Source organism: Cygnus olor, chromosome 2, assembly GCF_009769625.2.
Source record: "Cygnus olor isolate bCygOlo1 chromosome 2, bCygOlo1.pri.v2, whole genome shotgun sequence".
NCBI lineage: Eukaryota > Metazoa > Chordata > Aves > Anseriformes > Anatidae > Cygnus > Cygnus olor.
In genome coordinates, this window is record NC_049170.1 from 141,007,840 (window position 1) to 141,035,336 (window position 27,497).

A 27,497-nucleotide genomic window follows, 5' to 3' on the forward strand; every position below is an offset into this window, starting at 1 on the left:
AGCCATGGATTTGGGGAGGACAGTGGTCACACTCAGACTGTCACTGTGCTGGCCCAGTCTGATACTCTGCATGGCAGCATGTGATGGATGTGTACCAGTCTGATCGTCTCTGCTCAAAAATGCACTTTCAGCATCCATCAGTCTGCTCATCAGCAGTCGTGACAAGAAGCGCATTCCTGCAGATGCTTTATTTACAGCAGGGTTTCATTTTTCTGAAAGTTTTTGTATGACTACAGAGGACCAAAAAGGTGATTCAGGTTTGTAGTTTTCCAGGGGTGCCAGTTCACCTGCCAGCGAGCCTCAGAGCAGAGGAATGCCCTCTTAGGGCTTTTTATAGAATCGTATTGCATAGATTTAATGCCGTTTTAAAAGCACAGAGGTATGCTGTTCAGAAGGAGAAGGTAAATATCTCCTAAATGTCTCCTTAAATGAGCTATTCACGTTTTTAAACAGTTTGCGTGTTTGTTTTGCACATCTGAAAAATATCAGTGATCTGCTCCGTTACCCTGGGTGGGCATGTGGCTCGGTGCCTCCCAAGCACGGACACCTCTCCTGTGGGACCTGGGGCTGCTCCCAGCGCTGTCACCCTCACAGCCCCTTCGCTCTCTGTCACAGGCATGAAACCTTCCCGCTCTGTCATGACAGAGAGGACACGGGCCGATTGTCGGGAATGTGCCAGGCATGAGGGGGGTGAAGATGCAGAGAGGGCAGGGAGAGCGTTTAATCAAACTTCCCGAAACCTCCCCGCCTTATCAGGCTCGGCGGCGCGATGTGCAGTGCTCAGTGTTGTGTAAAATTAAATAAATAACAGCCCCCTCCCTCCCCTCGCCTCCCCCGGCGGGGCGGCGGCGCCATCTGCTGGCGGCGGGGGGGACGGCGCGGGCGGGTGGCGCCGCCAGGGGCGCTGCGGGGCGGGGCGGGGCGGGCGGGCGCTCTGCCCTCAGGGCCCCGGGAAGGTTCTCGAAGGGGCCTGAGGGGAAGGGGGAGGCCTGCGGCGCCCTCTGGAGGCGCTGCCCCGGGTTTCAGTGCAAAAAATAAAATAGCGTGTGACACAAGCACTTTGTGGTGTGACTCACTGGGCATTAAAAACAACAAAACCGCGAAAAATGGCATATAACTGACATGAATTAGTTAATCCTGTGTTTGGGGGTTGCTTGGGTGGTTGGTCTAATGACTAAAATTCATATCTAATGGACATAAAGTGATGCAAGAGGTATGATAAAATGTGTTTTAGCACTACACCTGTGGTATTAAATCTACAATATTTTCTTATAAAACACCTTACAGTTTCAGTCATGTTCAGATATGCTGACATAAATAATGAGTAAGTGTTGGTTTTATTTACAGATACTAAGAAATGCAAAATACAGTTCTGAATATAATAGATGATATTTCAATGGTAAAATTCTTTTAACTTTTTTTTTTTGTGTGTGTGTGTGTGTGGAAAACACTAGAAATTAAAAATTCCAGATTAGTCTTGCTTGAGCTTCAGATTTTTATTTTTATTTATTCATTTATTTGTTGTATGACCATTTTTTAAAAAGATTTTGTGATATGATTCTTTCTCTCTAAAGCAATGATTCTTTCCACTTCATAACACAGTTCATGCTGTGAATGCTGTGTGTCATCCTACCAATTTTTTAAAGTCTTTATTTATTAAATAATTTATATAATGAGCTTTAATTAGAGTTTTGGAAGATACTTTTCGTTACAATATGATAGTTTTTAACAATTTTCTTTACAGTAATTTAAAAATGGAAATTTTCATGTTCAGTATTTAATCCTCCGTGTGTTTTCTTTACCATTTACACTGTTTTTCACTTTTCCTTCCATTTCACCCATGCCTGTACTGTGTCCAGGTACTGGCTGGTACAAACTAGAGACCTAGTTTAGCAAGTGTAGTCATAATACATGTAATTACTTAAATGTAAAATTGCCTTACTTTGTAAGGACAGTTGTCTTGAATGGAATGTCAGTTAAGTCCATAGATCCCAAACTGTTTTGATTTTTTTTTCTTAATATTTTTTTTCTAAATTCCTGAGAATGTGCTGGTGTTTGCAAGCAATACTAATAGTAACAGAGGGTCAGACAAAGGCACTATGAGGCAAAGGAATATTGTCATTGAAGGAAATGAAATATTTTGTGAACATGGGTGACAGGATCATCCTTTAATTTCTTGTATTTCAGTACAATTAACAGGTCAAAAATCTCCTTATTGGGAGGAATTTTCCTCTTTTTCTTTTGGATCCCCATTTTGCTTCCATTGACAACATGTTTTCCATATATGTGAAAAGTTTCATTTCAGCTAAATAGACCATTTTAGTCTGGCTATGGAAAGTCAGTGAAAAATCAAGCTGCATTTGAAGCATCTGTGCGTTTTGTACAGAAATTTCTGAAGAAGTAAACTGATTGTAAGGCTCTGGTCACAGCCTTGCATTTAGAACAGTGGGTGGCTGAGTGCAGATTGCAGAAATATTTGGTCGAGTGCATTGCACTAAGTCATAGAGCGATTGTCTGTTAAATTCAATTTTTAATGCAGACACATCTCGAGGGGCTGCCATTCTCTGCATGGTATCAGTTCTCCTGCTTTCTCCCCTTCTCACACTTTAATATTTTAGGCACTTAGCAAAGTGATTCTTCCTTCGAGGTGTACTGACTTTAGAGCATCTGAATTAGTTGGTTTTGAATTCTGTCTAAACTCTAAAGCCTTTCTCAGGACCATGTGTGTCAATACCTAAAAAAAAAAGAGCATGTAAATTCACTTAATTTTCAGAAAGTTTTTGAATGAGATAGACAAAATTTTCTTCAGGGTGTCCCTGTAGAGGTCCATGGAGTCTGCAGAGTCCCACAGACTCTGGCAGGCTCCCCCCTAGGGTGCCAGCATGCTTTAACTGGCTTCCCATTGAAGCAACTGTAAGAAGTGAATGCATAAGAAAGAAAGGTAATGAAAACTGACAAGTTGAAAAGAAATTGAGAGTTTAATCTGCAAAGTTGTGCTTGAGGGGACTTCCATCATGATATTCCCATGGAGTAGCAAAAAGAGAAAAAATTAAGAAACTGCAGAGTATGATGAACTTACATAATTTTTTCTTGCACCAGGCGGTGTTTATTAATTTCTTTTCTGCCACTTTACAGCACCTCTTTGCCTCTCAAAAAAGAAAATGAAGTATACAAAACCTGGCAATCATAATGAAAGTGTGAAATGCTCACAGATTATTTATAAGCATGCAAGTTATGTAGTTGTTGGAGATTTTCTCCCTTCTGCTCCTGCTTGGTGATGAAGAATGGTATTTTAATAGGCAGATGGTAAAGACAATTACAGTTTGGGGCTCAGCTGGGAGTTACATCAGTTTATTGCAAATTATTAGTTGATAAATGCTTTTGTTTACAAGCAAAGTCTTAAGCAGCTTTGTAATCAGTTTATCAGCTGCAGCCTGAATTTTGACAGCTTGCCTTTGGGTATACAGTCACTTCTTTCGTGGCCATTTAGAAATCATGCTGACCAGGCAGGCAGGCAGAATGGCAGCTCATATGCACCTGTATGATGCTTGGTAAACTGATATTTCTTATTAAGCCTTATTTGAAAGTACAGAATCCTCTTTAATTGCTAATCCATGTTACTGCGTACAGCAAGAGTCTTTACTATTTGCTCATTCATAATCTTTTTTGTTTGTTTCAATTTTGACCACAAGTAGCTTGGTCTTGCTGTTACCATTACAAGATTTGCTTTCTACTGTTAATGGTGTCTCTTATTAGCTGAACAAAACCATATACTATGGTTTAAAATGCTTATTTACTCTGGACTTTGTATATAGCTTGGATGGTGGAAATGCATTTGATTGTCACAAGTTTTCAGTCGTTTTTACTTGCAGCTTTTACTGTAACAAGCAGAATTATAGTACTCATTTTTAACACAACTGGAGGAAATCTGTGCGGTTTTTATTTATTTATTTAAAAAAAAAATAAGGTCCTTTTTGAATAGAAGAGACTAAAGGAGGTAGATTCTTATTGCAGCCTCTCTGACATTTACATTTTGGAATGTATTTAACATGGAGATCTACTTTTAATGCCTTTTCATCAGTTGTTTGTTTAGTAAGACATCCACTGATTTGTCACACAGCCTTGATTCCAGTGTAGTCAATATAAAACGGTCTAACGGCTTGAGTGGGAGCAAGATTTTTTTTAAATCAATGAAGTGCTACTTTGCTTCCAACTGAGGTTCCAGTTTCTGGACCTCAATATGTGAGCTGAGCGCTGACGAGAGGAAAGAAGGTCCAAGATAATGTGCTATAACTGCAACTGTTTTCTCAGGGTTACAGTACACAGAACTAAATCCTCCGTTATAAAAAGTGGCTTTTGTTTCTGTATCACCCATGGTCTTGGGCTTTTTCTGGAGTGGGGCCGCTGTATTGAATAAGTAACCAGGTGTCATAGCTGGTATTGATTTTTTATTTTGATTTTGCCATTCTATAATAACTTGCCCATTTGTTCTTCTATTTAATGTGTTTATTTCCCTTACAAACACAACCTATCAATCCAGCTCCCTCTATATAATCCTTCCTTCCTCTCAGGTACCTTTGCCATTCACTCTACATTTGCCCAAGGGGAAGAAATGAGCCCGACAGTAGCAGGTCCATTGATAAGATGTAGCGTACTCTGTTTCCTCTGCAAGAAAGAGGTGCCATTAAAATATATCTATTGTCTCATTTAATCACCTCATTTTTTCATACACTCCACTCTCACAAAACAACTCTGAAAAGACAATCCACAGGCTTGATTGCATTTGTAAGGCTACAAAAAGGTCACCTTACAGCTGTTCTGTTAGGGAAGCAGGGACTGTAGGAATGTGTGTATATGAAGCATGGCTTCACTTTGGTCAGGTGGTTTCAGCAGTCAGTTTTCTCTCTGAAACCTGGTGAATCCACAAAAGCTGGAGGGGCAGTGGGGATCATCTGGGAATGTCTCCTGGGAAGTTCTTTGGAGAGTGCTCATTCACTGATCCTGTAAAAAGTGAAAGGGTAGATAAGATCCCTTTGGAAAGGGAAAAAAGGAAAAAAAAAAAAAAAAGGAAGAAATTGCTAAACTTGTAAAAGAACTCCTTTTAACTTCCTTGTTTGAGTTTATGCTGAATTAAGGAAATATAACAGGTTTAGCATTTGTGGCAGGCTTTAATTTCAACCTCTGAGCAGCAGACTTAACTTCTTGTGATGTGGGAGGATATTACAGTTTTCAGTTTCATTCTGTAAGTATTGCCAGTTGTGCCAAACATTTAATAGTTTTACGCTGTGGACTGTCGTCCACCAGGAACTGATATCACCTAAGACTTTTTAGAGCCATCTAATAGAAAGATATGTATTCACTCTGATTAGCCCAGGATTTGAACGAGGGTCCCAGAAGAGATATATAAGCCTCTTAAATGCATAGAACTTCTAAGAATATGGGTTTAACTGTCTCTCCCTGTGGTAAATAAGCTGTGACAGCTCTATCAGGGGGGAAAATGGCAAATAAAATTACCACATTATTTTCCTGTGAATATTTTCAGAAGACTAATCTATTTTTCTTCTTTACCTAATAGAACTCTGTTGAGTGTTACACATGGACATTTAATTGGAGGAAACAAATAGAAATCCTCAAACTAACAAAAAGCTAGCAGGCAACAGTGGAAAAATAAGCGGTCAAATCTCAGTGTTCATTATATTCCCGGCTCTTCAGAAACAGTGCACTTCATTTGGGGTTCAGCTGATTACAAGCTTTTTGCAGTATTAATTAGCTACTGAAATACATTTTGTAATGGTAGCCATAGCCATACTGCAGCAAGGGAAAATCTGCCCCTTACAGTGACACAGAGCAGGCCAGGTTAGGGAGTTCACTCCCCTAGGGCACTCTTCTTGTTCCATAGGAAAAGTTCCTTTAATGTTTTCCTTTTTATCTCTACTCTGCCAGCTATCTGATAGATTTAACTATAACAGACTAGATCTAAATCTACCTGACAGATTTAACTATATAATGATCTATTTCAATAAAAACACTACAACTATCCCATATGACTAAGCCGATGTCAGGCCCAAAGCTCAGGCTGACTCAGGTTCAGGACGTATATTCTTAAGGAGTACTTTTCTCCTCTGTTTCTGGTCAGACATTTTATATGTCAAAATGCAGGGATTTTAAAGTAGCCTTCAATTTGGCAAGTGCCTTTAAGCTGTGTTCTTCTGTTGTTCTGAAAAATATCACTTTACAGTTCCTTTATTTTGCAGTTTATTCATTGATTTAAAAATGAAGCAGGCTCCGTATTTTATGGTGAATAAAAAGTAATAGCAAAAGTGGTGTCTGAACTGGTTTGTCCACTGTATTAGTTTAATTTTATACAGTATAATAGATTTTACTTTTTTTTTTTTTTCCCAGTCAGCATGCTGCTGGCTTATAATATGTAGTGGTTCAGTTAAAATTAAGGGTCAAGTATCTTTTGGCAATCTATTTAATTGGTAAACAAGGAGAAATGGTTGAAGATGCTGGCAAATCATCTCCTCAATCTCAATATGGTACTAAAACTGTTATTTCAAGAGTTTGAGAAGTCTGAATTAGTAGGGGTGATTTTTGATACACTTCACAGAGACTTATTTGGAACCCTGGCATTAAAATACATGAATGGCAAAAATGGTGTGCAAAGTATATATTTTGTGTATGCAAGTGAAAAATGTGAAGAATTATTTAGCAACTGGAAAGACTGTTCACAAAATGCTTTTGATTTATTGCTGTATATACTACAGATCTATATCACTTATTCTTACATTATTTTATTCAAAAACTTGTATGAACCATGAGTTGGCATGTTGTAGAATCCTGAAAAGGCATTAATCAACCTAAATAAACAAGTACATAGATCTGTGTAGCAACTATGAAGTAGTTAATAAATTTTTAGCAATTTTATTATAGAAAAAAGGTCTAAAAGAGTAGTGCTTAATTATCTGGACTCCTCTGTGCTGGGCTCTCTTTTGATTGTATTAATGAAGCAGCTGGCCCATTGTTTCTCTTTAATTCCTCTATTGTTTTAAGAATATGTCACAGCTCTTTATTCTTTTATCAGGTGCTGTGCAGGAGGATCCACACAATACCTCATATTCCTACTGTATTTGCCAATGCACAAAGAAACCTCCAAAGCATTTTTCAAAGAAGGGGCACACATAATTTATAAGTTCCCTTCCTTGTACCACTCTACTGTCAAAAATTTCAACAGTATTGGATTTGAATTAATTATAATTTTTTTATTAAACGTGTCTACATATAGATATATGTACTTTGTTCATGTCAAAAATGAGATCTACCCAGTTACTCGTGCCGCACTGAAATGGCATTCATTATGCTGGGTACTCACAACCCTATGGGTGAGAAGTGAGAGGAACCCAAATATGAAGATCCCATCCTATTGTGGTGTGCAAATTCTCCTTAAATGCCTAGCCTGGGCAACAAAGGAGGGAATATAAATAAACTCCAACCCCCATTGCCATTACTAAAAAGCATCGTTTTTTAGAAATTGAAATATTTCGTTGGGAGAGGAAAGTTTAATTCGGTTGACGATGCCTGGAAGTCACTAAGAGTAACACAGTCTGTTGTTTAAATAAATTCTGATAGTCTTTTGACCCTTCTTGCAAAAAGATGTGTATACAGGAAATGGGCTATTATGTTGTCGCAGCAACACAATCAAATCTAGTAAACACAAATTTTACTATACCAAAGTAGTACTTCTGAATTAACTGGCACTGAAAATTGTTTTCAATTGAAATTACCATTGGTTTCCTAAGCCTCTGTGAAAGATGTATGCTATTTCTGGGTCAAAAAACAAACAAACAAACAAACAAAAAACCTTAATGGTTCAGCAACAAAAACTGACATACCTGAGACTGGAAAACTGGGATTGCATTTGAATATAGGTTTATATCAACTTTATTCTTCTTAATCTGTGAAAAAGTACCTGTACTTCCTTCCATGAAACAGCTGTACTCAATGAAAACGTTGCTTTTAGTAACTTGCAAAGTCACCTTTCCCAAAAACAGCAGTATGAATCAAGAGGCTTTATGGTTCCATTCATTTTGAAGATGATTCAGATGATTCCTCCCTATGGAGTTAATGGGGGAGTCTGTCCTAAAATCTTTTTTTTTTTTTTTTTTTTGGACTGTGACCCATAGACACCAAATGTGCCAAATGATTACTCCTTAAGATCTACAACTGAAAAAAAAAAAAAAAAAAGAAGCCCACTGGCAGAAGGCTGACTGTGCTAGGGTCTGTGTCTTCACTGGAAGTGTTGTAGGGCTCTGAGAATCAAAAAAAGTGAAGCTTTAGTTTAATCTTCAGAGTAAATTGCTGATTCCAGGTTGCTTTAAGAAAAAAAAATCCCCAATGTAGGAGGAAAAACGAAGGTCTGTGTAGAAAAAAAAAATAAATAAACAACCAAAAAAATTTCTATTGTATGTTAGATGTTTGTCCTACATAAAGTTTAGTATTAGTATGTGCATCTCTCACCACAGTACTCCTTATTCTGAATATACAAGATCGAGTATTACTGCATCTAAGTATGATTTAATTGGTTCAATTTACTATATATTTTTTATACTGTGTGGTTCCATATCTTGATGAGCCCAGATGTAGTTGCGTTTTTGGTTTACAGCATCCCATTGCTTGCATTTTATTATTTTTACAAAGCAAATGTCTATCAATCATAGAGATAAATTAGAAAAAATTGTGCAAACGTGACGCATCGCCAAGATTTTTCCAGCATGCTATGTAATTATTAACCTGATTTTTGCCGTTGAAAGAAGCCATGAATTACAGATAGCATGGATGAAGTTAAATGCTTTTATATTAGATACATTTTGCTTATACAGTATTCTATAGGTATGGCCATACAATATAATTGAAGCATTGTCAGCTCTGTAGCCTAGCAACAGATAATACTGTTAGGTTACTGAATTGCTCCTGGTTGACAAGTAGGGAGTATTTTTGTGTTTATCATGTTTGCTAATGATGGGATCCTTTCCAAAAGGCTTGTCTTAATCTTAATTAGAGTTTATCAGCAGAGGTCTGTATGACATTGTGCAGACACTGATTTCATAAATAATAAAAAGTGCAAGTGAAAAATTTGGCAGGAGAAGAAGATATTTAAGACCACTGATTCTTGTAAGAGCAGCATGAATTTCCAAAATGTAATCAAGTTTGAACTGTGACTCTATTCTTTATTATCGAAACTTGCAGTACACTCCAGTGCAGTTTTGACAGCAATTATGAGTATGATTTATAAGCTTCCTGTTAGGAACCAGATCTGTTTGCACAAGAATCTTGATCATAAACATTACAAAGAACAGTAAGTCCACAGTTTTTCAGGGACATCAGGACCTTACTTTTGCCTTTGCATAGAAAGTGTTTTTTGTTGTTGTTGTTTTGTTTTGTTTGTTTAATTTATTTAAGGGTGTTTTTTTTTTTTTTCAAGTAGCAAAAATGTTTGCTGTGAAAGATGCAGACAAAGAATCCTGAAATAACCTTTCTGTTTGCTGGAAACTCTGGAGGTATCAGTTAGCTGCTTCAGTGCCTGATGTCATTTGATAAAGAACTTATGCCAATGCAATTGGAACGTTATTTTTTGCTCTAGCTTGCACAATATGATATTCTTTAACTTTCCCAACTTTATGTGATTAAATAAGCATTTCTAATTCCTTGCAATGTGAGCTAGCAAAAGAATTGAAATAAATTCATAAACTGTTTATGGACATTTTTATTTTCTTCTGCTGATGACATGTATGTGTTATAAAGGAGGTGCATTTCTTGTTAACCATAGACATAAAACAATATTGCAGGCTCAAGAAATTTTTATTTCAATTCCACAGTCAGAACTAGACTATAGAAATAGTATAGAAAATAGTTTTCCAGTGTCACAAAGCCTTCTAATATTTCAAAAACTTCCCTTCTGCTCTGGAATCTAAAACAAGACTTATGTAAAACCAGTAAGACACTCTTCACTATAAATAGATGACGAGCATACTCTTTAGGGGCAAGAAGAGGGCCATGTCATCAGTCTACTATTGCCTTGCCTTCTAACCAAGTAGTATAACCGCCATTTCATTTCTGAGGCCCTGTCACTCTTCCTTATTAGAGCTTATCTGGAGGTTCCCTTCTTTTGATGACTGAGTCTGTCCTAGGACAGAGCAACTTGGCCTGGTAATGCTTTGTCAGAACTATTTCACCTCCATAAGTTTTTCTGACAAAAGAACAAGTGGTTAAAATTTTTTAAGCCAGCTTAGCTATAATGTCATCTCATACAACTGACAGGCTTTTATATTTCCTTATGGAATCTTCATGTCCTACAAATATTTCAAGCAAACATCTTCCTATCTCCTTCTCCATTGCCACCTGTACTTAGCAAAGACTATTTATAGACATCCTTATTATCCTTTTAAAATCCCTCATTAACACTGCCCTTTGTTTTATGAAAAGATGTTGTGCTCTTGAGATATCACTGTGTATGTATGTGCCTGTTGTGTTTTAGCTTGTAGAAATGTTTGTGGGAAGCAAAAACTTCTTTCCTGTTTTGCAACCACCACCTGTAAGGAAGCTATGATCCCTAACAAGGGTGTCTAGACACCATAATTCATATGATAATCATAATTGGAACTTCATATTAAATTTAGAAGCCTCTGTTAGGATCTCTGCACTCCATTTTCCTGGCTATGCAATAGAAAGCTCAAGAAGACTTCCCTTCCAACATGCACATGATGTGCATGAAGACCATGATATTTGTATGTGCTGCATTAAGGGGAATGAAGTCATTTCTGTCTTCCAAAACCGCAGGTATTGCCTTACACCAAGCATAGAAGGGGACAAGAGAAGACTGTGCTGTGTCCTGTCCCTGTGGATGAAAATTGCTGCAGAGGCGATACCCTTTATTTCCAACAGCTGGAAGCATGCATCATTTGGGAGTTCATCTAAGGATTTAACTTAACAAGATATCACAGACTCTTGAAAGCATAGACATATATGCCATGATCACTTAAACGCCTCATTTTCTCTAGAGTAGAAAATGTGAAAATCACCCTGTAATTTGTGGATCTGAATTATGCTGGGCTGAAGGTTTGTATTCAAATGCAGGAGTGGATTAAAATTCTGTAGTTCTGGTTTACTTTAATAAGCCAAGCTAGAAATTGCTTTGCTCCCAGGGCCGTTGCACATCCCATTCAGCTGCGCCTGCAGTAGGTGTGACAGCCTCCAGGAGCTGGGTGGAGCAGGCAGCCAAGGTCACTGCCCGCCTCAGCTGTCCTAGCGTAATCTGCTGCTGGACATGAGTCAACACCCTAAGGAGCTCTAACACGAGGAGACTGAGTCAGCCTTTTAGCCTGATTACAGCTGGAGACCCAGTAATCAACTTCACTTGCCTTTTTTTTTTTTTCTTTTTTCTCCCCCAAGGGTACAGCATGTCAAGATGTTTGCTGGGATAAAGTCTCAGTTGGTTCTTCTGCATTGACTCATTTTTATTTTATTAAGGAATTCAGTGAATAATGCAGCGTAGGAAGAGCTTTTAATCTACATTAGATAGACTCAAACACGTTGATTATTACTTCTTCCATGTGTAAATAAAATAGAAGTGCATATTAATAATAGAAATCATATTTCCTCCCAGAAAATAAAATGTGTGTTGTTTACAGTGAGAGTACCCAGTTTCAGGTTCTGAAATTGCAGTGTGTATCGTGTATTTTATCTATGCGACTAATTAATTATGCTTTAGGAATTTAGCCTGGTTCTCCCTTGAACAGGTTTTGTACTTGTCTAACTCCAAAGGCTTCTGTATATTTACTCTTGACTTATATGAGACAATAAGTCCAACTGTGCTCTTCAAATGTTTGATTTCCTGCTTGGTCATTAGAATTCTGCATTTGTAGACATTTATCTTCACGTTTCATCTTCTTATTCTGTAGAGGAAATTACTCAGATTTGCACCATTTAATGCTGTAGTTTTTGGACGGTTGTAAACAGCATGCTTTGGGCCCATTACAGTAAATTTCATATAAACTTTGGAGCCACCTTCAACTGCTGTATTACCAAAGGGTGAATACAAAGATATTTTTTTGCTTTGAAACTTTTACACCACTTTGAGGTCTGGAAGCTTAGCTTTATTTTTCCACTGAAACACATTGTCACTGATGCTGTTTTGTTTGCTCATCTTTGAAAGCTAATAGACTGGTTTAATTAATTGTCCAAGATTTCTCTAAAACAATGTCCTAATTCTTCCATTTAGCTGTGGCATATCATACACTGTTGTTATCTCCTCTACCAGATTTTTGCAACAAGTTGTTTTAAAACTATAATCTCTTTGAGGGGAAAAAAATGAAGTGCAGTTGAAAAGGCAGTTATGCCGAAAGATAAACACAGCAATATTACTTATCAAAACGAGTACAGTTTTTGCTTGCCTAATGAATACAACATATAGCTTTTTCTATATATACAAAACCTGAGGAAAAAAAAGCTTTATAACATATAAAGTATGCAACATTATTTCAGGCATAACTGTATTGGATATGTATCTAGGCCTGAGAGTGTAGATAACACAATATAAGTGCTTTGCCTGTCTAAACATGTTAAATAAATGAGCATTCACTATCGCATTCAAATACATTAGTAGATGTACTCGCATAGTTAATTTTCTTTTTAATGCACTACACGTGACATTTGCAGCACAGAGCTATAGTGTATCTTACTGTTTGATGAAAGTTCTTCCACCTCCCCCCACCTTTTAAACAAACCTTTATTTGAATAAGCCTTTATGAAACAGATCTTTGGCATATCTTCTTTTCAGGAAGTTCAGTCAGTGTAAGCAGAGATAAAGCAGTCATGTTACGAAGAATATTACATAAGGGAAGATTTTTTAGAGAAAGATGGTGGCAAACATAAGGGAGGGGAAAAATGTCCTTAAGAGGAAATCTGATGTCTTTTTTTTTTTTTTTTCCAGCTGTTTGGTTTTATCATGCTGTGATTTGGTATTCAAAATAAAACAGAGTTACAAAAAATACAGAGGAAGTTTAGTGGAAATATTTTCACCTTGATTTTTATAATGCTGACCTTTTAGGGTAGAAAATTAAAAAGTAAATGCATATTAGTCCTGCAAATAATTAGGAAAAATATCCCCAATTTGTTTTTCATATACATTGACAATTCTTATGTTGATAGAAGGAAGATGGTAGACATGAAATTTATTTGCGTCTTCCCCTCGAACAAGTCTTCAAAATTAAAAGAGAGTGTAAAGACATGGTACTGATGTTGAAGTTCTGGAATATGATATCATCAATTAAATCTTTCTCTTTTTATGTTTCCTACAGGAGGGCAGCTTTGGTGTACCACGACCAAGGCCATCTCAGAGGGTGAAGAGCTAATTGCCTTTGTTGTGGATTTTGACTCAAGGCTGCAAGCTGCTAGTCAGATGACTCTTACAGAAGGGATGTATCCTGCACGCCTGCTGGACTCAATACAATTGCTCCCTCAACAAGCTGCAATGGCATCTATTTTGCCTACAGCTATTGTGAACAGTAAGTGGTGAATGCTATTCTCTGGCTTTGTTTTAAAACAGCAGTATTCTAAAGAACATATGAAGATCTAACAGTGAACTCAAGATCACAGAAATTGCATGGCCTAAAACACACAGCTCACAGCCTGGGTTGGTTTCCCCATCATCTCACATGAACTCACAGACAAGAGGAGGAAGAAAAATGCTCTGGCAGCTGAGCTCACCCAGAGCATCAGACCTGCCCTCGTGTGGCAGTTCTGTCATCTGCTCACAGAGGTGATAGAATCAGAAACTGTTAAAAAAGCAGATGAGATAGGCCTGCTAAGTCAGAAAGTCCAGCCTTTGCTGCTCAAGTCAGCTTGTTGCTTATAGTTGCAGCTTCTGGCAATAATTCACAATAGTCAATGGAAAGATAGAACACATCTCTTCAGTGGCTGTTTCAAAATGCAGCAGTGATCATTACTTATAGCATCCCTGATTTACTGTAATATTTACTGTTCAGTGTTGCTATCCAAGAATGTTTTTAAGTCCTCTAGACATCAATAGACCCTATCATTGACAAAATATACTATCTAATTAAGTGTTGTCCTTAGAGAGGAGGGACATTAGCACATTAGTGAATTACTGAGCTGGGACAGTTCAACTTGAATGTTTTTCTAATTAGATTTAATTTCTTCAACTTTTTTTGTGTTACTGTTTTTTACCTTTATACAGCCTTAAGTTTCTCACTCTCCTCACCAAGTACTTTTCAAATGTTAAATCTTACCATAGTCCTCACCACTTATCATTTAGGCCTACTGCACATAGTTAGCTCTTTCAGGGTTGTTTTTCTTTTTTTCTTTTTTTTTTTTTTCTTTAAGACTGACCTTTCAGATCTTGCATCATAACACCTCCCCATGCTTCCTCTGGTTTGTAAGTAGTGTGATTAGATACAGTGAACAACTGAACACAGTATGTCATGTGTGAACGCACCTAAATCACATGGATGCATGATCTGCCACTCAGGTTCACACGGAATAATACTGTCTTGAACAGTCACACACCTTCAAGCTTTTCAGACAGGACTAATTAAAATATCTGTGGTAACACCTTTCATTCAGTCCTTTTCTTTTTTTTTTTTTTTTTTTTTGTGTCATTGCTGATTTTCTGGGTAAACAATTATAATAGCTATGCATTTATTGTTAGCCTGTTTTAAAAGATAAACCTTAAAATGTCCAAGTCATCTGAGTCCTTCCTCTCAGAGAGTTGACAGCAATCTCAAGCACTTTAGATAATGACATGCATTTTTACCCTAGCACTGGGGCTGCTGTGAGGTGATATCTCTGTTGACAGAACCAACAATTAACATCATACAGGATCTTTCCAAAAGGTGGTGCTGGAAGCCCCTTAAATGGACCAGCAAATTACCACAGTTAAGGCAGACCATTGTTCATGGCCAACAGCTGCAAGGAAGCCACCAGGGAAGGAGTTACCTAGTGTAAAGGACAGACTCATTTGCAACTTGTTTCAGCTGAAGATACATTTTTGTGCAAAACCATGCAAGGCCAACTCTGGGCTTTGGCAAAGTAGCCAGATTTCTAGAGCACCAAATTGCTGGAAGCACCTTTGTTGCTTTCATGCCTTTTGTAGAGCAAGCTGCACTCATCATTGCTAATTCTGCTGCCAAGAGGAATCTAAGTTTGTGATGTATCTGCTCTTACTCTACAGGCTCAGCAGCAGCTCATAGTAACCTCAGTAATCTTAACTCCCAGAGGCTGCTAAAGCAGCAAGTCTCACTGTCCAGAACTTTCTACTTTTGCCTCTGACCAGACTGGGAAGTCTCCACCTTTCATTACTGAGTTGAGGAAATTCATTTTTTTCAGTAAAGTCTCGAGTCAAATGTCAGTCCAATAATATGTTGAATGCACATTTGGTTCTGTAATGAGACATCTTATTTTCAGATCTCTAAAACAATTTCAATTTCTAGAAAAAGTAAATGTTGTAGGGTTGGTTTTTATAATGTTTCCTATTCAAAAATCAAAATTAGAATATTACCTTTGGCTTATTCAGCTTGAACTTCGATGTTTTGTTTTCTGAAGTAATCTACTGAAATATTTTGAAACTATCTTGAAACAAATTGAAATATTTTAAACATTAACTCAGAGTGACTTTAACTATTTTGCATTGCTTTAGGGGAGTAATAGTTTCAGGTCATATTCCTATACAATATTCTCTGTGGAATTCCATCCTCCCACCATGTAAAAATCTTCAGATATATTTTTTCTGCATGGCACATACGGAGAGTCACATATTCATTGTGCATAACCAGAGCTGCAGTCTGTCCAGGCTATCTAGCCCATCGGAAGTAAAGGTGGTTGGAGTCAAATTAATTGAGATAATCAGAAAGTTCAATTCTGTGATGGAATGTTGTCAAATGAATTCAAATGGGACATGCTTACCCACAATCAAAATTTCTTATTACTGACTTTTGGACTTTCTCTTCTAAGAAAACCTCAGTGGTTCAGCTTTTTGAAATTTCAGCCAAAAACAAATGCTGAAATGTCAGGTTTCACATGATATGGACATTTCAAATGCTATAAGCCATATCAGTAAAGTCTTAATAGTGGTATATTGAATACTAACTGCTTCGTTAAATGTTTGTGTCTTAAAGTCATGCACAATTATTCAGCGGTGAAGGAAAAATAAACACTGGTAGTAGTGAAGATATTTTATATAAATTCATGAGCAGAGAAGTAGACAAGCATTAGCATGCAATCGGTGAAGCAAACTGTAAATTTTGTCTGCATTTGCGGAGATTTAACAAATAAAAGATTCATCCATTTTAGTGGGCTGTTGCCTTAAACTTTGCCCTTTTTTTGTTCTGCAGTCAGTGGGAGTTTTCGTGTTGACCAAGATCAACATTTTAACATTGTATTTTAACATTGACTATAATTGCCTGGTCCCTGATCCTGCACTCAGCTGGCACAGTGTGGCTGCACTCATACTTTTATCCTCTCCGAGTCTCAAAAACAGGAGAGAAGCATCCAAACCAATTACAGGGAATGATACATGGCCTATGGTAACTCCCACACTGTATCCAGAAGTGGGGAAAATGTTAACTGACTTAAGCCAAAAGTGTGGAAGGGACCATCCCCATGTTTTAACAATATAAAAAAGAAGTTCCAGTGCTCCAGTCTAGCCCCTGTCACTGTTTTAGTTTACTAGTATATATGTACCCTAAAGGGCTAGGATTTCTTCCTTTTTCTTACTGATAGGATAACAAGTTCAGCTTTCAGAAAGATCAAACAGGTCTTTTATCCTTTTGAGACAGATACAGAAAATGCACTGTGTAAGGTATCCTTCTGACAGGATATTAACAACCATATATCTGTCTGCTTTGTGTAAATATACAGTGTTCATTATTACTCTTCATGTGAGTAAAGTATGTAGCCTCCAGTACATGCTCAACATATCTACTCCCTCTGCTGCTGGGAAGCACTCTGTGCAACCTCTCCATTGTCTTCCCCTCAGAGAGGATGCTGACGCTTCAGGATAAAAGACAATGAGAAATTCCATTATTAGCAAATATCCCTTTTGAATTGTGAAAAGTGGAACAGTAACAATTTATCAACAATACGAGGACAAAGTACACTGGAAATTTTAACTTCTAGTATTGATAACAAGAACCCAGGAAATAAACATGCTGCTTAGTATACTACATTCAATGCTACATGATCTAAAAGAAACATAATCTAGTCTGGCCTCCAGGATATCAGAGCAACAGGATTTTACAGTGATAACTGCATAAGCATTCATTCTTCAGAATGATCTGCAATTAGCACTCAAAAATTGCAAGGCCTGACACTGATGAAAAGACTTGTGCATGCGCACAAAAAAGAGCGTGACTGAAAGGTGTCTCCTATTGTGTGATGATGTGTTGGAAATACAGCTTAGTTTTTGAATTGGCACTGCATACTCACATCAAACAATTAACTTTATTTCATTTTTAAATATTTACATGCCAAAAACTTCCAGCTATTTTCGTATTAACTATTTTTAAAAATTCATTTTAAAAGAAACTGCTGTCTCCCATGTCCAGCAAGTGACATTTTAATAAACCTGTGGCTCTGTTTTCAGTATTTTATTAAATAAGCATGTTTTTAATGGGGAAGGGAAGGGAATTAATCCTGCTGTGTAAATTGGTTGGCACTGAATGCACCGTGGCTAACCTGCACCTGGTTATATTTGCTTTTAGAGGACATATTCCCTTGCAAATCCTGTGGCATTTGGTATCGAAGCGAGCGGAATCTGCAGGCCCACCTCATGTACTACTGCAGTGGGAGGCAAAGAGAGGGGCCTCAGCTGTCGGAGGAGAATGAAGACAGTGCTCAACAGATATCCAGTGTCTGCCCCTTTCCACAGTGCACCAAAAGTTTTTCTAACGCAAGAGCTCTGGAAATGCACCTGAATTCTCACAGTGGTAAGTGCCATATATTTTCCTGCATCCCCTTCTAGATTTACCTATTTGAAGAATTATTCACTATAAACATTCAGTGGAACAGTGTGTCTCCACCTTTATTCTACACCAAGCATCTCTCTCGTAACCAGAGTCATTTCTCTACTCAACTAAAACTCATTTAAATGCAGTCTCTTAATGGGTCTATGTATGCATATAGGCAGCATTTCTTTACCAGTGAAGGTAAAGTTCAGGAATCCAAACACAATTAGAATTCTGCTTCTTAGTTTCTCAGAGATTTATGTACTTTCTAAGAGACTACTTCAGGATTCCTTTCATCAAATGTGAGTCTCATAAAATGCCACATATACGTATCCTCTTTTGACGTTCAGTGGAGAGAGACATACCACCAGAGACCTATTCCTTTTGAAACAACATCTTGGGGTCCTGAAGTAGGCTTCTGATTTAGAGGCAGGGGGCTTTCAGGAGCGGGGTTAAGAACTATTAGTGTGTTTTTCCAGGGCACGTGTTTCATAAAAACTTATTTTCTTGTTTCATAAAAATATTATTTTCCTCCTTATAAATATAGAATTGGGATAGTGTTTTCTTTGTCCATGTTGTTAAAATGATAATACTGGATTTATGGAAAGTGGGATTACAAAATTCCTGAGATTAAAAATCCAAAACTCAGCAGGAATCTTATCTCCCTCCCTGAAGGTCTTCTGAGTGTGCTGTTTGAATTTGTTTTGAATTAGGTCTGGGATTGCAGGTTTTGAATTTGCAGAACATTCTGCATTAGAGTTTCCATTAGCACTCAAAATCTGCAAATCAGACTGCAGTGTCAGGTGTGGGTATGTTGGTTGTCTCGCATACAGAGGTCTGTCTGGACAGAGACAAGGGCCCCACAGGGGCCCTGATTTTCCTGTTAAATGGCTGAAGTGTAAAGGATGATAATTTGTGCTTTACTGACAGAAGAAAGCCTGATTTGACTTTGGTAGTAAAACTCATAGGGAAGAGGAAGTCTGCTCTGTGGACTTAGTGAAGTGAAAAATGTTTCTCTGATACTTGGGCAGCAATTACAATCCTAGGAAGCATCATGTTGCCTTTTTTCTTTTTTTTCCCCTCTGCCCATCTGTGGAGATGTGACAAAGTTTCTTCTGATGCTTTTCAAATTATATTTTCCTTGTTTGAAAAGAAAAGAAATACACTGTGGAAGCTGCCTTAACCAGGATGTTGGAAGACATTTTAAAGTACACAAAAGTTAGACAAGTTTCTATACCACCTCAACTCTGTCCCAGTATATATACTTTATTATCTAATCAGAAAGGTTTAGTGCAGGAGACAAAAAAAGATCTTCAGGCATTGCTAATCAGTGCATTATCTCATAGAAGTCATGGTCTCAGATCATATGTTTTGGCTTTTTCTTCAGAGTTTGGTACCTCACAGAATAGGACAAGAAGAGTGGGAAACTTCCTAATGGAGACAGCACAGATAACACTTAGCCATTCATTTAGAGGTCAGATATTTTTGTGCTTCAATATCTTGACTTTGAATAACAGGCTATTGCCATTTTCTGTCTCTCTTGCCTAGCAAAGATTTCAGTGTTCAGTGAATAGTGGAACAGCTTCAATAAGAGTAAGCAAATGCAGCTCAGAAGGTCTTACAGTCTAGTAATTAAAACCAGCTAGTCTTGGAAGACAACAACTTCATTTCTTTCTGAAATTGTAGCCATTTTCTGAGACAGTTGCTTCGACTCTTTGCATTTGGTGTCATATCATTGACTTAGGTGTAGAGAGGGTTTGCAGCTGTGAGCTATGAGTGACTGCTTCTTCTTGCAACCTAGAGATAAGCGTCTGTGTTTCTTGAAAGGCATAGATTCTTCTGGCTGAACTTCCAGTAAGAATTTTTTGGTATTTATTAGATCGGAGTCTGAAACTCGAGCCGTCTCCTCTGTTTTAGTCACAAAGTAGTCAGTTCCATCAGTCTCTCTCTCTCTTTAAGATCCTGCCAGTCTTTAATTCTTCTGTACAGATTATCACAAGTTATACTGCTGCTTCTGCAGTAAGAATGAGACATTCCTCTTCTGAATACCCTGTAACCTAACGCTGGGTTTGCTTCAGCTTCTGTGGAGGGGCCCACTGGGGGCTGTAGCAGACCTATGCCACTGGAGCATTGGGCCCCGACTGAAACAGAAATTCTGTAGAGATTTTTCACTATGACTGCACTATGTAATGTGGAAGCATATGAAACACCATCTCACGGCAGTGGAGGAGCTAAAGCTTCTTGTGTCCTCCTGTCAAAAAAGTGCCTGACAGGGAACAAGCAGTAATTAAAGTTCTGTGTGTCTCCTCTGCTCAGTTTTGTCGTCTGAGGCCTGGAGTAGTTCAAATTTTAAATGTATCTCACAAATGTGAGAATTAGTGATGCTCAAAGTGAAGTGAGGACCTCCACATCAACAGAATGGCTTCACACAGGTTGAGACACAATATTCTTACAGCTTTATATTGTTCCACTACCACAAATGTAGTTTATCTGACCAAGGCATATGCATGTGTGTATACGGAACCAATATCCATGTTTCATTTAGATTTCCAATACAATCCCTACCAATTATTTTTCAGCTTTTATTGTCCACAAGTATTCAGAATCTGTGTTGTTTCTGTGTTGATGCAAGATAGAAATTTGGTCTAATCTCCTTTTAAGCATTTCTACTTTCAAAATATTGTGAAATATTTTTGTGTTTCAGCAATGATTATAAGATGGCTTTGAATGTATTGTTCTTGATAGGGAAAGCTGTTGTATTACAGCAGTAACTACCTACAGCCATTATATGTGGGAGATAAAATGTTTGTGAAACCATGTCTTATTTCTCATCCTACCTTCACAGTTAATACAACTCATGAGTCCTTTCTGGTGAGGATAGTTCTGTATATTATTCCCACACTACAGCCAACTTGTGGAAGCAAAAAGTTGATCATCAGTAATGCGCAAAGTGCTACTTCTACTCTTTCAGGCACTCTGTTTGAGGGCTGTACCTTAAAGAAACCACATAGTAATCTTGCAGTTTTTGACCTTGATGGGCTTTCTGTGCATTCAAAATATCTAGTGATTGTGTGTGGAGAACATTATGTCTCCTCAGTTAAAACTGTAATTTTTAAGGCCTTTCCATTTAGAATAAGTCCAGTCTATTTTTATCCTTTCCCTTGTTCTTTCATTCCCTTCATCTCTGCTGAGTGCACGTAGATACTAAGGCTCTCCACAGCAGAGCGGAAGTCTGGGAATCTCCTCTAGCAATTTGAGGAAAGAAATTCTGAACCAATTCAAGTATTTTCTGAGTGACTAATACATATGCAAGATTCCCATCAGGAGAAAATTAGTTGTTCCTACTGTGTTTGTGCCTTCTGTGCAACTGATTTTCCTGTATATTTTCTGAAGGGGAAAACGGTCACTTTAACTTGTATTTTATTTATCTTTTCTATAGGAGTGAAAATGGAAGAATTTCTCCCGCCTGGAGCTAGTCTGAAATGCACAGTTTGTACTTATACTGCAGACTCGGTGATTAACTTTCATCAGCACCTGTTCTCGCATCTTACTCAAGCTGCCTTTAGATGCAGTCACTGCCATTTTGGCTTCCAAACTCAGAGGGAGCTACTGCAGCACCAAGAATTACATGTCTCTGGCAACAAGATTCAGAGAGAAAGTGACATTGAACACTCTCCAAGTGGAAATGAGGAAGGTTTACAGCCAGCGACAGACCTGTTGAGCAGAAATGATGTTCCCCAGGGCCAAAAGACCATGCAGACTAAAGACGCAAGTTCTGATACAGAGCTTGATAAATGTGAAAAAAAGGCTCCACTTTTTCTTCCAAACCAGAGGCCAGAAACACAGCCTGCAACAAACAAGCAAAGTTTATCATACACTAAAATAAAATCTGAACCATCTAGTCCAAGACTTGCCTCATCGCCAGTTCAGCCTAATATTGGTCCTTCTTTCCCAATGGGACCCTTTCTTTCACAGTTTGCTTTTCCCCAGGACATCACTGTGGTTCCTCAGGCTTCAGAGATATTAGCCAAAATGTCTGAACTGGTCCACCGGCGGCTGAGGCATGGAAGCAGCAATTATCCTCCAGTAATTTACAGTCCTTTGATGCCAAAAGGGGCTACGTGTTTTGAGTGCAACATAACATTCAATAATTTGGACAACTACTTGGTGCACAAAAAGCACTACTGCAGTAGCCGATGGCAGCAGATGGCAAAGTCACCAGATTTTTCCAGTGTTCCAGAGAAAATGCCAGAAGCTGTAAGTCCCAGTAATGGTCAAAGCTCTATAAGCATCCTGAATACAGCTCCTCACACATCAGACCCAGAGAATCAGCTTCTGCAGACATCTTGCATTAACTCTTCCAGTGTCTTAGATTTGATTGGGCCAAACAATAAAGGTCATGAAAAAGACTTCACAGCACAAGCTAAGAAGTTATCAACTGCAAGCAACGGCGATGAGAAGATAAATGGAAAACCTTCTGATGTGAAGAATCCCAATGCTTCTTTAGTAGAAGGGGAGAGTGATCCTAATAAGACCACATGTGAAGCTTGTAATATTACTTTCAGCAGACATGAAACATACATGGTCCACAAGCAGTATTACTGTGCCACTCGCCATGATCCCCCACTGAAGAGGTCTGCTTCCAACAAAGTGCCTGCCATGCAGAGAACAATGCGTACACGGAAGCGGAGAAAGATGTATGAGATGTGCCTACCAGAGCAAGAGCAAAGGCCACCACTAGTACAACAGAGATTTCTGGATGTGGCTAATCTTGGCAATCCATGTACATCTACTCAAGAGTCAACAGAGAGTCTTGGAGAATGTTACCATCCACGGTGTGATATATTTCCAGGAATAGTGTCAAAGCATCTTGAAACATCACTGTCTATTAACAAGTGTGTTCCCGTTTCAAAGTGTGATACTCCCCACTCCACTGTGTCTTGCTTGGAGATGGATGTGCCAATAGATCTCAGTAAAAAATGCTTACCCCAGTCAGAGAGGACATCCACCTCTCCCAAAAGGCTGCTGGACTATCATGAGTGCACAGTATGCAAGATAAGTTTTAACAAGGTAGAGAACTACCTGGCTCATAAGCAGAATTTTTGCCCTGTCACTGCCCATCAGCGTAATGACCTGGGACAGCTTGACAGTAAGGTGTTTCAAAACCCAGAAAGTGAAAGAAACAGCCCAGATGTCAGCTATGAAAGAAGCATAATCAAATGTGAGAAAAATGGAAACTCAAAACAGTCCTCTCCTAACGGAAACTTATTTTCCACACACTTAGCGACACTTCAAGGACTAAAAGTCTTTAGTGAAGCAGCCCAGCTTATTGCTACAAAAGAAGAAAACAAACATTTGTTTCTTCCACAATGCCTTTACCCTGGAGCAATAAAGAAAGCTAAAGGAGCAGATCAGCTTTCTCCATATTATGGAATAAAGCCAAGTGATTACATTTCTGGTTCTCTCGTCATTCATAATACTGATTTAGATCAAAGCACAAATACAGAAAGTGAATCTCATAAAGGCCAGGCTCCTTCAAATGGATGTGCTGTGCAGAAGAAAGAGTCTCTTCCACTATTGCCAAAAAACCGAGGCATGGTAATAGTTAATGGGGGACTAAAACAGGAGGAAAGACCTGCAGCAAACCCACAACAGGAGAACATTTCCCAGAATCCTCCACATGAAGATGGGCACAAGTCTCCTTCTTGGATCTCTGATAATCCGTTAACTGCAAATGAAAATGTCTCTCCAGCAATTCCTACAGCAGAGGAACAATTGTCTAGTATAGCTAAAGGAGTGAATGGTTCTACCCAGGCCCCAACCAGTGGAAAGTATTGCCGACTGTGTGACATCCAGTTCAACAATCTTTCAAACTTTATAACTCATAAGAAGTTTTATTGCTCGTCACATGCAGCAGAACATGTCAAATGAAACAATTGGTCAACTTTGGTACCTGTGTTTAGCATATTGTTCCATACAGTCTAAAGAAAGCTGTTTGAATTACATCTGGACAATCAGGAGATTTCACTATTGCCGAGTTGAAGACTTAAAGGTGTAATTTCATTACAGTCCATTAGTAAAGTGTATTATTGGTGCCATTTTCAAAAATATTAATTTATTTTACCAGCAGTATTCATAGCTGTAGTTATGTTATTTTTTATTTAAAAACTTTATATTAAAGTCATTTGTAATGTTATTGTATAGTTATTGTGTAGCACATATGGTTTGCACTGTATAGTAGATTTTAAAGAAAATAGTCACAAACAATACAGAAAGGCATTTTAGAAATAGCTTCAAAAGCACTTGTGTATCCTGATTTTTTTTTCTTATATGCTGTTGCAAATATATGTATATGCTAAAATATAACTTGCAAAGAAGTTTCAACTATGCTGTAAAGTTCGCCTTAAAATTTCAATTTTTTGAACAATTGGGCTCAGTTTGCACTTTATATTTTAGCAGATACAGTACCTTAGTCATTAGGCTTTGCATTTGTATGTAGCAGTATGTTTCTGTCCACTTTCTTAATCTGAAACGTACGTTAAATGAAGATGGCAATTTTTTTCTTGTATAGTACTTGTATTTTCTTTCGCTGATGCATCTCTGTCTCAATTTTTAAACCTTTGCTGTTAAATGCAATACTTTATAAAGAATGAACAAAATTACTGGAAGCAGTATTGTAAGTAATGAGGTCATATCAATCAGTTTTATCTTTTGAAAGGCACAGTCTAAAACAAAACCCTAAACTCAATGCTGCAACTATGAATCTAATTCATATATAAGATATATTTAAATATAAGAGTAGCAATACTGCAACTGGTGATCACAAAGATAATGTTCTACTTCTGATAGAAATAATTTCTCAACAAATGTTGTTACTATGCATGTATATGGATGGAATAAAATTCCAGATCATTGGAGATGTTTGGCAGTAATTTCTTTAAATTTATTTTGTTTGAAAAACAAAAGGGAGGATTTAGCATTCACAAACTGTAAAGAAACTCTGAGAAACAGGTTAACGTTGCCCCCTCTTCAATGGGAGCAAAGTGACCAAAGACAAAATGAATATAAAGGATGCCTCCACTCTGAGGGAGTCCTTGCTGACAGGTCACCAGCACAACCAGATCAAAGACAACCTAGTGAACTAAAATTTAAAATGTGAAGGTCTGAATCCAAGAAGGCTGTTCCCTTTATTGGAGCTAAGGAAGACATATTTCCCTGGCAGTACTTCCATATGTCAAAATCAGTGAAACAATCTGCTTCATAATACCGCTGGTATGATTCTTTATGTTTTCAGTAGTCTTAAGAAAAACAACTAATAAGAGTTGTTTAAATTGAACAGCAGTTTGCTCCACTAATTCAATATATAAATTACTATTCAATATTTTATACTGTAGTCTGAACAAATGCACAATTAATACCCTTCACTTGCAATTGTTCAGTCTCCTGTACACTGTTTTCATTAAAAAATTGACATTATAAAAGTGAACTATTGATGCATTTTTCATCCTATGAATTTGAAAGCAAAGCCATAACCTGAATATATCACATAAACAGTTGTAGTTAATTTAATTCCTGTACAAGCCAACGAAACAACTTAGAATCAAAAACATAAAAGGATGATATTTCAACCAAGCAGCTAGAGTCTAGCATAAGAATATGCAATACCACCAACCTTCAGCAACCCTGCCCTGTATTCTTTGAAACTGAATTTGTCCTTTTATATTTGCAAGTGCAGATGAACAGGTACATGTTGATTCTATGATTCTGTGTGATCCAGTAGCAAAAATATAAAAAGCATTTTAAGATGTATTATTTACAACTGACGTTTAGCTGGGCTTCAAATATAAAATACAGATGCATAAAATTGTGCCAGTTCTCACTCCCAATAAAGAAAAGTGTATACATTAATTTCAGTAGGACCAAAATTGTTCCTATAGCAAATGCTTTGGGTAGTAAATCTCACGAAGGAGGGAAAGTGTCACACACACCGGGAGGGTAAAACAAACAAATCATTCATGATTATCAGTTGAACATTTATTAGAAAATATCATACAAGTATATCTATGAATCCACAATATTTAAGGTAGATGGTACGTTTTGGCCTTTTTGGTGGCAAACATTATGTTGAAAATCATCCATCATACAAAACTGGTTTAAAGAACCAAGTGATTACATCTGGACTGAATTAAGGAGATTCTGAAAGTTCCACATGTATAGGCAAAACTTTTGGGTGAGGTTGTTCAGAAAGCCACAGGTAGTGTAAGTGACAATCACTAAGCTCCAGGGAGGTGTTTATGCCATGAGAAAGTAAGAGAAAATATTAAGGTTAAAGGGAGTACCCAGCTGAAAAGTGGTGCCAAAAGGGAAAAAGCCTTATCACAGAACATTTCTGATCTGGAAATGTTTAGGGTACCTGATATATTGCAGAAATAATTTAAAGCCTGACATGCTGTATTATGTTCTTCCTATGGCTCATCCAATTGCTTTCACACCACAGAATATACCTGGTGGCATTTTCTCTCTATAACTAACCTATTTGGTTGACTGGTCCCATTTTTATACATTCAAAACAAGCACAGTCTGATCATCTGTGGATATAGTTTTACTGAATTTTACACATGTTTTGCACATTTTGCTCACTTCACTGGAGCATCTAACAACTCTGATGTATGCAAAACGCCAAGGTTACATCCTCACACTCTCTGAAGTAAAACTTCACATTAGCTAGGTGAGTAGCAACTACAGATTACTGACATTTGTTTTCTTATACATTTGTTAGAAAATAGAAAGCAGATATCTGCTCACCTATCTCAGGAACCATGTTTTCCTATAACTTTGCATACTATTTCTGTTTTTTTCACTTTCTTTATTGCACACATTTTTTATTTGCTCATCTGAATTAAGAGCATAAATTCTTTGGTCAGAAAGATCTGTCGTGTCTCTTAAACCACTTTGCACAATGCTGTCCTAATCCCAGCTGAGGGTTTTAAACATGTCTATATTTTAAGTCATAAATATTATTTACAATTAACCCATTAATTCTGCTTCCTGACCAAATGATTATTTCTAGTCTCTTCAGATTAAATTTATGAATTACTTCAAAGTGATACTAGAACAGGTAAACTGTCTATTACTAAGAACTCCTGTTGAATATAAACTCTTTGAGATTTTGTAGGTTTCTTAATTATGTATCAAATTGCCTATGTGAAGAGCAGGAAGTAGATCACCTCCATTGAATACTTTGGATTAATTATTCTCTGTCAGCTGGAGTCAGTGAATAAATCTTTGGGGCTAGTAAGTGGAAATGAATAGCTCGACAAAAGGCATTAAAAATTTCCTGTTTTTATGATAAAACAAGTAAATTTGCTTTATATGAAGGCCTAATATTTAGAAGAGCTGAATCCTACCAGACACCTGATGCACTGAATGCCCAGTGGGTTTTAACTTAAACCTTTTGGCTTTTTAAGGAAGATCTTATTC

At 37.6% G+C, this 27,497-nt stretch overlaps 1 protein-coding gene across 2 annotated transcripts in view; it reads left to right on the forward strand.

Annotated features, from left to right (window-relative positions):
- ZFPM2 (zinc finger protein, FOG family member 2) overlaps positions 1 to 24,928 on the forward strand; it is a 312,130-nt gene extending 287,202 nt beyond the window's left edge. Inside the window, exons 6-8 of one of the 2 annotated variants that reach the window (XM_040546682.1) lie at positions 13,356 to 13,562; positions 17,775 to 17,999; positions 21,457 to 24,928. In XM_040546682.1, the coding sequence (XP_040402616.1) occupies positions 13,356 to 13,562; positions 17,775 to 17,999; positions 21,457 to 23,948 (2,924 nt within the window). In that variant the 3' untranslated portion in view covers positions 23,949 to 24,928. The remainder of the gene's footprint in view (positions 1 to 13,355; positions 13,563 to 17,774; positions 18,000 to 21,456) is intronic. The other variant, XM_040546683.1, reaches the window with a different exon arrangement.
- The last annotated feature ends 2,569 nt before the right edge of the window (positions 24,929 to 27,497 follow it).